This window comes from Conger conger, chromosome 6 (genome assembly GCF_963514075.1).
Source record: "Conger conger chromosome 6, fConCon1.1, whole genome shotgun sequence".
Lineage (NCBI taxonomy): Eukaryota > Metazoa > Chordata > Actinopteri > Anguilliformes > Congridae > Conger > Conger conger.
Window position 1 is genome coordinate 3,349,644 of NC_083765.1, and position 12,064 is coordinate 3,361,707.

General features: G+C 43.1%; 1 protein-coding gene across 1 annotated transcript; it reads right to left on the reverse strand.

Moving 5' to 3' along the window:
• Positions 1-1,063: 1,063 nt before the first annotated feature.
• LOC133130141 (oocyte zinc finger protein XlCOF22-like) lies at positions 1,064-6,152 on the reverse strand. Its single transcript, XM_061244444.1, has 4 exons — positions 5,807-6,152; positions 4,822-4,964; positions 2,801-2,921; positions 1,064-2,663 (listed from the first exon to the last, which is right to left on the reverse strand). The coding sequence occupies exons 1-4, from the start codon at positions 6,087-6,089 to the stop codon at positions 1,069-1,071; spliced, it is 2,142 nt and encodes a 713-aa protein (XP_061100428.1). The 5' UTR covers positions 6,090-6,152; the 3' UTR covers positions 1,064-1,068.
• Between the last annotated feature and the right edge of the window lie 5,912 nt (positions 6,153-12,064).

A 12,064-nucleotide genomic window follows, 5' to 3' on the forward strand; every position in this document is an offset into this window, starting at 1 on the left:
CAGCGACACATTTCGGATCTGTACTCTAGCCCTTTGACGTTGAAGACACAATGAGAAATGCAGCCGAAATGCACGCCGTCTGCTTTAATCGGAGGGCATTTACATCCATACGACACCACACATACTGACGTCCACACATCTACACCTGCAACCAGTTGCCGTTGTCAAGAGGGTTTTCTTCACCATAGAGAGTATTCTCCGGTCATCCACGACAGTGGTCTTCCTCAGTCTACCAGGTCTTTTGACAATTTAGTTCACCAGTTGTTTTTTTTTCCTTGTTCATAATGAACCAAATTGTTGACTTGGTTTGTCTGTTCCTGACCGGTTGATTTTCATTTCTAATAGAATTTACGTACACTAAATAGCCACTAGTCTACTCATAAATGTATAGTCATGGGTTCGCAATACCATGACAAAACCATCAGGTTTATAATTAGCAAAATATTAGACAAGCTATGCTGGTATTTTACAGAGCTACGATGAGTCACTTTCCAATTTGACAAACTGCGTGGTGTTATTTTAAACCAGCAAATGCTGCGGTTCGATGTCGGATTGCTTATGTAGGGGTGACATTGGCTCAGGTCGTGAGAGCTGTTGTCTGGCAGTCAGAGGGCCGCCGGTTCGATCCCCCGCCTGGGCCGTGTTGAAGTGCGCCTGAGCAAGACACCTAACCCCGAAATGCTCCTAACGTGCTGGTTGGTGCCTTGCATGGCAGCCAATCACCGTTGGTGTGTGAATGGGTGAATGAGAAGCATCAATTGTACACGCTACATAAATGCTAGCCATTTCTTATTTCTGTTTTTAATCGATTTTCATTTTTTTTAACCAACGTTAGTTAAGGTCATTTTATGTTACGCAGTCTCTACAAACAGCTAGTTGCACTGAGCTAGATTTTTGTGCAAGCAGGGGCCAGTGCTCGGGAAATGGTTTAGTGGAGATATTTTTGTGGCTCAACCAGTGCATACAAAGGGATGACACTCAACTGGCTCTGAGGATGATGACAGAAAATTGTAACAAAGATTTAGCCCACCCCCCACCCCCCAAACAAAAGAAGTCCTGGGAATGATTTCAGTTCCTCCCAAACACATTATTTATTGCCCCGGGACGTTGGGACCCTGTTAGTCTGGAGTCCTGATTGTGAGAAAGTACGTGTCTCTGAAGAGTGCGATTCTGGGAGAAACTCCTGCTGCACAGTGTGCAACTGAACGGTTTTCTTCCAGTGTGGACCCTTTGGTGGGTTTTAAGGTTTCCTAATTGGGTAAAGCTCTTTCCACACTCGTTGCAACAGTGTGGTTTCTCTCCTGTGTGAGTAACTTGGTGAGTTTTAAGACTGCCCTTCTGGGAGAAACACTTTCCACACTGTTCGCAAGTGAACGGTTTCTCTTTGGTGTGGACCTTTTGGTGAGTTTTAAGACTGCCTAGTTGGGTGAAGCTCTTCCCACACTTGTTGCAGCAGTGGGGTCTCTCCCCTGTGTGGACTCTCTGATGTTGCTGAAGAACACGGAGATAGGTAAAGCTTTTATTGCACACTGTGCAGCTGAAGCATTTCTTTCCTGCGTGAGTGAACTGGTGAATTTTAAGATGGCACTTCCAAGAGAAGCACTTTCCACACAGCTCACAAGTGAACGGCTTCTCCCCCGTGTGGATCCTTTGGTGAGAATAAAGACTACTCAGCTGAGTAAAGCTCTTATTGCACACTGTGCAGCTGAAGCATTTTTCTCCTGTGTGAGTAACCTGGTGAATTTTAAGATTGCTCTTCAGGGAGAAGCACCTTCCACACTGCTCACAAGTGAACGGTTTCTCTTTGGTGTGAACACGCTGGTGGGCTTTAAGCCAGGCTTTGTAGGGGAAATGTTTCCCGCACTCTGCGCAAATGTGCAGTTTCTGCCCTGTGTGAGTGCTTTCGTGCGCTTTGAGGACGTGTGACTGGGAGAAGCTCTTGCCGCACACAGAGCAGCTGAACGGTTTCACCCTGCTGTGAACCTGCTCGTGCTTCTCCAGGACGCTGGAGGAAGTGAAACCCTTGCCGCACTCTGAACAGCTGAACCGTTTCCCCGCGCTGTGCTGCTCCTCGTGCGTCTTCAGTTCGAGAGCGTCCGGGAACGTCTTCCCACAGCGTGTGCAGATGAACTCCTCCTCCTGTCCCTCAGTTCTGCAGGGACTCTTTGCTTCTGCTGACGTGTCAGAACCCGCCTCACACGGGGCGCTTCCATCACACTGTCCTGGAGAACCCAGAGGGAACGGCATCTCTGCCGAAATGTCATCAGCCTGCCAAAGGATGCGCTTCTCCTCAAGGGAGCGGCCATTTTGTTGCAGCTCGAGGTGTGACATGGACCCCTCGTGCTTCTCCAAGCCTCTGTCATTCCAAGGGGAGAAGTCTAATTGGGCGTGTCCGTGCTCAGCGATTCCCCCACAATGTCCCTGTTTTTCCCAAACCATTCCTGAGCTGTTGGCCTCGCTCCACACAGCCTGAATCCCCAGCCCCAAGTCTGTGGACTCCAGCAGGGGGAGTGTGGGGGTGAGAGGCTGCTCCTCTGGCTCCTGTTTGAGTTCTGCTTGCAGCTCCTTTTCTGGGTCTCCTGCAGGGCAGGGCTGCATGTGCAGCTCCTCCTCCTTACAGAGGGGTCCTTCACCATCATTCGCAGCAGCTGCCCCTGAAGTGCCTGCACAAAAATACAGAAAAAAACATAGAAAACTAAAATTAATTGGCAATATGTCACAACTTGACTTGATGCCCTTCGCAACTAACCAGTAATGACTAATTACAAATATATCATTATTAATCCCCATGGGCCATTACCGCATGTGTTCTCCACATTGATTTTCTGTACCGCCTGTGATTGGCTGCTCTTTGGATCCTCTTCCAGCCTATCCTCACTGAGCAGCAGAGATTCAGACCAATCCTGCTCCCCATCTACAGGCTGACAAACAGGAAGTGTGAAGATTCAGAACTTCCCTCCTGGTTGCTTGGGCTGAGACCCATCACATTGTATTGTGGGATACTAGCATAGTGTCCAAGTGTTCACATACGACATTCTGTGAATTATAGTTGTATGACGTCCAGGTATTGGTTCCGGACATCCTAAAACCATTCACATTCTATTTGGGCAGACTAAATTGTGTGGTAGTATGCGATTTTGCAGCTTACTTGCTTGCCATTTCATATACGTAAATTGGGTACACTGCACGAGAAAGTCATTAAAAGTCATTAAAAGTGGTGGCACGGCCAAAAACTACTGGCTCCTGAAAATATGTAGTGTCCACTTTGCCATCAAGTGCGCATTCAGGAGCACGTCACCTACGAATATAAGTAGTATGTGTGGTAGACAGTTGCTATATTATACATCATATAGGCTACATTACAAAAGACAACAAAGCAAAAAGAACAGCATTTCCTTCCATTACTATTCATTTTAGCGCACTAAATGCCGCCAGTGCAATGCATGCAAAACCAAAACACTGAAATTGCTTTAAAGGAGTAGCAACATGGTGTTTAAGTGAGACACTTGGACAGTTGTCTTTAGCCAACTACAAAACGAATCATTTTATAATTTGCAGACTATTCGGTCATTTAAGTGTATTTTCTAAGCCTAAATTTCCCATGACAAAAGTTCATCCAAACTGTCTGGGCGTGGTAATGGAAACTGTCAATTAGCTATGATTGACAGACAACTTCTTATGCAGCAACAGGAGGATTAATTGGAAGAAGTATACACAACCAAGGGGTCCAGGAGTGCAAATATCAAGCTAACAAGCTGTATCAAAATCTTTACTGTGGATACTTCTCCCAATCAATCCTCCTATTGCTGCAGAAGAAGTAGGTAAGTATTGCAGGAAGTAGCAAGGGTTCTAAGTTAATATACTTTGATGTAAAGCGATGCAAACTCCTTGTTGTCTCGGTAACGTTAGGCAAGGGTTCGCACACAGGGTTCGGCTGCCTCGTCTCTCTCGCTCACGTAATTCTTCCTCTGTAAATTCCGGTTCAAAACTGTAAATTGCATTTCTTCGTCAAAATCGAAAAGCGCTTCCTTCTAACTCGGCGAAGTCAGCTGTACGTCTTACAGCTCAGGCTAGCCAAATTAGGTTCCGTGATATATTTGCTAACGTTACCGTATTTTACTGGGAGTGTCATGTGACCGCCTGGATGGGTGGCCTGCGTTCAAGGGTGGAGTTCGAGCGCCCGTTACCTCCTGGGAAACACAGGCTGGAGATGCAAGCCCTTAGAATTTTTGCCCCATATTTAGTAAACGGCTACACTGATGCTGATTTTAAAAAGGCATACACAAAATGAAAGCATTTAATCCAAATAATCTCAACTGAAACAAGCGTGACAGTGCCCCTTTAAATGAACCTAACGTTAGTCAAATATTTGGATTGTCTTGCCTGGAGGCCAGCGACGCAGACTGTGGGTCATGAGTCATCGGGGAGTGACGAACTATGCGGAGAACATTCTCAACCGGTTGAAAATAGCATGATAAATTTAGCTTACTTCTCCAAAAACTAAAGAATGGACATATTTAATACTTTAATTGTGCTTCTCCAATGCCCTCTAGAGCAAATTGCGTATAAAAACCTGTGTCTGACCAACCACCATGTTAGCTACTCATTCAAAATAAATTAAAATACCAAAATTAATAGCCAACAGAATATTAAAGAGACTGCATCTTGGCTGTTCGTTTTTCTTGTTCGTACCAGCAAGGCAAGGACAACTACCCTCTGTGATTTTAGTGAGGGCAATAACCACCCTGACATTACTTCACATTTGTCCTCACCGAAATCACAAAACATAAATACAAACTCATGCAATTCTATTGAATTTACCTCATACTTTATATCAAAGACATCTGCTGTTGCCCGTCTCTTCTCCACTGGGAGGTTCTGGTCGTCTCTGGTCAGATGTGCGCTCGATCGCTCGTCCAAGACTCTCTCCGCGGCAGAAACGCTTCCTTTCCCTGCAACCTTAGCTGTTGGAGGCAAACGGGTCAATGACGAGACGTGTCTATTTTGAAATCCGAAATATTCATGATATAAACGTAAGTTTTTTTTTTTTTCTCTCCATAATAATCAATACTATCCTCCATGGGTTAATTACATGAAAAATTGTGACCATTAGAAATTGAAGGAACTCATACACTTCAGATTGGCAAAATGTCATCCGGGATGGCTGCTCACACCAACATGCTGAATGCAAAAATGCTACAAAAATTGTTTAAAAAAACAAACAAAAAAATCTCTCCCTTGGGCATAATTATACTATCTATCAAAATATTACAAATATGATCACGTTCAATAGATTTTTAGGCTTCAAAGTTATCTGTCCCAGCACTGAAATTTTAATCAATGTCATCCAGGCAATCTGGAGAAAATTCATAAAACATTTTATTTTGATTAGTCCTTAAACAGGAAGTGGCATCATACAGAATCTTCTGAAGGACCCCAAAACTGAGGTAAAACTTTAGCAAGTCTCTGTTCAATTTGTTTTTATTTACCCTTTACTCAGGGGTACACAGTGTCACAACATCATGAGTCATACTGGATAATGCCTTAAAAGCATTCATAGTGTTCTGTTCATGCAAATGTATTTATTTGATATAAAATTACGGAGTTATTAGTTTATTAGAATTTTAACGCTTTTTTCCCCCAAACCAAATACTAGTCAACTACAAGTGAACACCTTTTCATTTGGCTAATACATCAGAACTACAACTGAAATAATGCGCTGTCCTCCAACTGCAGCTGCGATTGACAACAAATTATATTTTTCAAAGTGCGACCACATTTTCATGTAATAGGGTGAGCAACTCACGTCTTTGTCCCTCTCTGAATTCGTCGCAAACCTGAACTTCAAATGAGAGGTCTAGAGAACTGCCCGGCGTTCCCTCTCCGTATCCTCGCACAGCCCTGAGCTCTCCCTCCATCAGCAGTAACTTATCTTTTAACGTTTCGTTCTCTCTTTGGCTTCTGCACATCGCCAATCGTAAGGCAGCAGACTCGTCATCAACTAATTTCGTAATTTCTGCAACCGCCGTTTTCGCTAAAACCTCCATGATGGCGGCCACCTGAACCTGAAAAGAAGCACAAGACGACATTTCTTGCAAATTATAAACTAACTACACACAACACGCGTATGGAACAGTCCTGCGGACTCTCGCGTTGGGAGGATCTTCTTCGTCCTTGAGTTTATTGGCGGATATACTAATGTTGAGGTGCATACCGCCACCTACTGACCTCCCAAGTATCCCAAACCTGTCCCACCGTTCACTAGTCTCTCAATATTATTTTACGCACTCCAAAAACAAAAAACAAAAAAAACTCTCTATCCTTTACTTTCATTATCCCATTTACTTTGGCATGTGCCCATAATTGTATGCTTGATTAAAGCCTTTCCTTGCCTCTTAAATGCACATTTTCCCTTTGCAATTTTGTAATGTGCAGGGAGCCAACAATATTGTCTCTCGATACCTTATCAATGTCTTCTTTCAAAAAGAAGGGTCGTGGGTGTCTGTTGGAGGAGTTAAACGGTTCTGCGGGTGTGACCAGAGACCCTCCCCTAGAAATGATCTGCCACGCCCTACTTTAGTTTCTGACGGCATCGCTGTGATTTGTCGATCCCAAGACAAAACTATTCGTCTTTGCACTTTTGAAACGTAGGCTGTGTCAAAAATTGCTTATGTGTCTACTATTGCATATGTTCATTATGTACACTAGATACTGGATGAGAAAATAGTTCAGCTAAAATTTTGTTGATGATATACGTACATATTTCCAGGGTTTGCTAAAAGTGGGCACACCTGAAACTAGTGTGTCCTCAAAATATGGGCATAGGCATACAAATTATTTTGTACGCCTAGCAGAAGCAGGACTGTCTCGAAATCTTTTTATTTTTATTTGATACATTTATTTCAGATTTTTCCCTTTTTCTCCAAGTTTGGTAGCCAATTGTACCCCGTCTGATTCAATTAGAGTTAGTATTAGACACACGACACACCGCCCACACCCCGTCCCTCGGCGGCCCGAAGGAGAGCGACACGCCTTCTTCAAGCCGTCTCGTCTCGTCTCATGCTCCTGACCGTGATTCCGAGGCGCCCGACGTGCTTTATTGTGCGGCAATCTACTAACCCTGCCAAGACCCTCCCTCTGGAGCAACGAGCCAATTATGCTGCTCCACGTGAGCCGGCCAAACTGTCTCAAAATCTATCAAGAGGGGGCTGGCCAGAAACTGGAGCAGGCCTAGAGAAACAAAAAACTGTGGTACGATCAGCAAGTGCAGCAGAGGGACTTCAGGTGTTGCTGCTGCTTACACCCAGCAGCACATCACTGGTCTAATGGCAGCACATCACTGGTCTAATGGCAGCACATCACTGGTCTAATGGCAGGGACCCTATGGAAGTGACCTATGGAGCCCTCCAGGAGCTAAAAGCAAGGAGTCTGATGAAGTTTGATCAAAGTAACTTTATTAAAACTGTGTGTCTGTTCAAACATATTGCGCTGTACAAGAGCTCTTTGTGTACGAGAGTAGCTCATTTACTCAGGTGTTTAAAAGCTGGTGACGCTGGTTTCGGTTTGTGGGCCTGGTAGTGTGCGTCTTCACAAGGGAAATGTTTTTGTTTGGTGATTGCAGGCTGGGTGGCCGGACCTGGCAGCGATAGGGGCTTAGAGTGACAGAAAATATTAAGGCGGGTTATTAAAATAGACAATGTAAATGGCAGGCATTTATATAGCACCTTTATCTAAAGCGCTGTACAATTGATGCTTCTCCATTCACCCATTCATACACACACTCACACACCGACGGTGATTGGCTGCCACGCAAGGCACCGACCAGCTAATCAGGAGCATTTAGGGGTTAGGTGTCTTGCTCAGGGACACTCCAACACAGCCCGGGCGGGGGATCAAACCAGCAACCCTCCGACTGCTAGACGACTGCTCTTACTGCCTGAGCCATGGCATGGGTGTGCAAATCTGTATTGAAGAAAACGGATGTAGCCTCCAGACAACACAATAACATGACTTGTTGTTTGTTGTTTCTCTGATTTTGAGCACTACCAGATAATGTTATATTAGCCTGGGATGAGATAACTAATGCAGGTAATGCATGTAGCTTGCAGTAGTGGCACAAATTATGAACACATACTTTTTGCTCAACACACATTTCTCACACACGAAGAGGTTCTTTAATTATTATAACTGGGACAAATGATTCTGACTTTAAAACTGTTATGTTCCTGTGTTCTGTGTGTTAGTTCATCATTGTTTATTATCTTTAGTCTTGTAATTTATTATTTTTCACATTCATGTCTGGTGTTCTGTTTACATTCATTAGTCTTTGCACTCGTCTTCCCCTGTGATGTCTGAGTCTGAATGTTTACTAGTCCAGTCACTCCCTTGTCTGCGTGCCCCACTATTCGGGTGTTTACGGCAGTTCCAGGGTTCAATCTTCCTTCCAATCTTGCATTCCTTACTTCCTGCTTTCTCTCCATATCATGTTTGTACATAGCACTAATATACTAATCCCAACTAACATAGAATTTGTACAGTACTAATTATACTAACACACTAATATGTTTGTCAATCTAACATTCATTAGTTTTGGGTATTTGTAATTTAAATCACTTAACTAACTTACTAACGCATCTCCAGTTTCAATTCTGTTCTGTAACTCCGCCTCCCTATTCTATCACTGATGACTTGCTTAGTTTCAGCGAAGTATTCGCACCTGTCTCTCTCTATCTCTGCATCTCCTGATTCTCTGCAATTGTCTACTCTCTAGTCCGGAGCCGTTTGTATTACATGTGTGTCTTTGTGAATCCAGTCGGCGTTTTCGTTTCCCCCTCGTTATTGTCCCATTACCCTTTCATGTGTCTCACCTGATGTTTATTTGTTAGACCACCCTCACTCCCATACCCCGCCTAGTTTGTCTCATTCCCCTGTGTATTTATACCTGTCCTTTTCAGTTGCACGCTGCTAGTTCGTCTTGTCCTGTTTTTGTTCCCAAGTCCTTTATTCCTTCCCCCACCTGAAACACCAATCCAAAACTAAGGAAGGATAATATTATCCTGTTCAGGGATGTTGATGGAATATCTAAAATGGCAGTTTTGTGTAAAATGGGTGCAGCAATGATCCCCTCACCTTTTATTTGTACCAGATTTTGTTTGAAGGGAGTTTGGAGGCAGAAAGATCCACGGCACAGACAGACACACAGCTGCACAGATCTTATTGTGGTCACACTGGGGCTTGAACCACCAACCTTCTGGGTCTCAGTGAAGCACCTTAGTCACTTGGGCAGAAATAACACCAAGATATCTTGCCTGGTCATTGAGCCAGGCAGGAACCAGAGCAGCAGGATGGAAACTGACGTTCTCCCAAATGACAACATCGCGACTGCTCTGGCCACCCTGGCTCCCCTTCTTCCTGTTGCTGCATGTTGTTTTCTGTGTTATTTAGGAATGCAGCCAGGTGTACCATGTTGTTTTCTGTGTTATTAAGAATGCAACCAGGTGGACCATGTTGTTTTCTGTGTTATTTAGGAATGCAACCAGGTGGACCATGTTGTTTTCTGTGTTATTTAGGAATGCAACCAGGTGTACCATGTTGTTTTCTGTGTTATTTAGGAATGCAACCAGGTGTACCATGTTGTTTTCTGTGTTATTTAGGAATGCAACCAGGTGTACCATGTTGTTTTCCGTGTTATTTAGGAATGCAACCAGGTGTACCATGTTGTTTTCTGTGTTATTTAGGAATGCGACCAGGTGTACCATGTTGTTTTCTGTGTTATTTAGGAATGCGACCAGGTGTACCATGTTGTTTTCTGTGTTATTTAGGAATGCAACCAGGTGTACCATGTTTTCTGTGTTATTTAGGAATGCAACCAGGTGTACCATGTTGTTTTCTGTGTTATTTAGGAATGCAACCAGGTGTACCATGTTGTTTTCTGTGTTATTTAGCAATGAAACCAGGTGTACCATGTTGTTTTCTGTGTTATTTAGGAATGCAACCAGGTGTACCATGTTGTTTTCTGTGTTATTTGGGAATGCAACCAGCTGTACCATGTTGTTTTCTGTGTTATTTAGGAATGCAGCCAGGTGTACCATGTTGTTTTCTGTGTTATTTAGGAATGCAGCCAGGTGTACCATGTTGTTTTCTGTGTTATTTAGGAATGTAGCCAGGTGTACCATGTTGTTTTCTGTGTTATTTAGGAATGCAGCCAGGTGTACCATGTTGTTTTCTGTGTTATTTAGGAATGTAGCCAGGTGTACCATGTTGTTTTCTGTGTTATTTAGGAATGCAGCCAGGTGTACCATGTTGTTTTCTGTGTTATTTAGGAATGCAACCAGGTGTACCATGTTGTTTTCTGTGTTATTTAGGAATGCAGCCAGGTGTACCATGTTGTTTTCTGTGTTATTTAGGAATGCAGCCAGGTGTACCATGTTGTTTTCTGTGTTATTTAGCAATGCAACCAGGTGTACCATGTTGTTTTCTGTGTTATTTAGGAATGCAACCAGGTGTACCATGTTGTTTTCTGTGTTATTTAGGAATGCGACCAGGTGTACCATGTTTTCTGTGTTATTTAGGAATGCAACCAGGTGTACCATGTTGTTTTCTGTGTTATTTAGGAATGCAACCAGGTGTACCATGTTGTTTTCTGTGTTATTTAGGAATGCGACCAGGTGTACCATGTTTTCTGTGTTATTTAGGAATGCAACCAGGTGTACCATGTTGTTTTCTGTGTTATTTAGGAATGCAACCAGGTGTACCATGTTGTTTTCTGTGTTATTTAGGAATGCAACCAGGTGTACCATGTTGTTTTCTGTGTTATTTAGCAATGAAACCAGGTGTACCATGTTGTTTTCTGTGTTATTTAGGAATGCAACCAGGTGTACCATGTTGTTTTCTGTGTTATTTGGGAATGCAACCAGCTGTACCATGTTGTTTTCTGTGTTATTTAGGAATGCAGCCAGGTGTACCATGTTGTTTTCTGTGTTATTTAGGAATGCAGCCAGGTGTACCATGTTGTTTTCTGTGTTATTTAGGAATGTAGCCAGGTGTACCATGTTGTTTTCTGTGTTATTTAGGAATGCAGCCAGGTGTACCATGTTGTTTTCTGTGTTATTTAGGAATGTAGCCAGGTGTACCATGTTGTTTTCTGTGTTATTTAGGAATGCAGCCAGGTGTACCATGTTGTTTTCTGTGTTATTTAGGAATGCAACCAGGTGTACCATGTTGTTTTCTGTGTTATTTAGGAATGCAGCCAGGTGTACCATGTTGTTTTCTGTGTTATTTAGGAATGCGACCAGGTGTACCATGTTTTCTGTGTTATTTAGGAATGCAACCAGGTGTACCATGTTGTTTTCTGTGTTATTTAGGAATGCAACCAGGTGTACCATGTTGTTTTCTGTGTTATTTAGGAATGCGACCAGGTGTACCATGTTTTCTGTGTTATTTAGGAATGCAACCAGGTGTACCATGTTGTTTTCTGTGTTATTTAGGAATGCAACCAGGTGTACCATGTTGTTTTCTGTGTTATTTAGGAATGCGACCAGGTGTACCATGTTTTCTGTGTTATTTAGGAATGCAACCAGGTGTACCATGTTGTTTTCTGTGTTATTTAGGAATGCAACCAGGTGTACCATGTTGTTTTCTGTGTTATTTAGCAATGAAACCAGGTGTACCATGTTGTTTTCTGTGTTATTTAGGAATGCAACCAGGTGTACCATGTTGTTTTCTGTGTTATTTGGGAATGCAACCAGCTGTACCATGTTGTTTTCTGTGTTATTTAGGAATGCAGCCAGGTGTACCATGTTGTTTTCTGTGTTATTTAGGAATGCAGCCAGGTGTACCATGTTGTTTTCTGTGTTATTTAGGAATGTAGCCAGGTGTACCATGTTGTTTTCTGTGTTATTTAGGAATGCAGCCAGGTGTACCATGTTGTTTTCTGTGTTATTTAGGAATGTAGCCAGGTGTACCATGTTGTTTTCTGTGTTATTTAGGAATGCAGCCAGGTGTACCATGTTGTTTTCTGTGTTATTTAGGAATGTAGCCAGGTGTACCATGTTGTTTTCTGTGT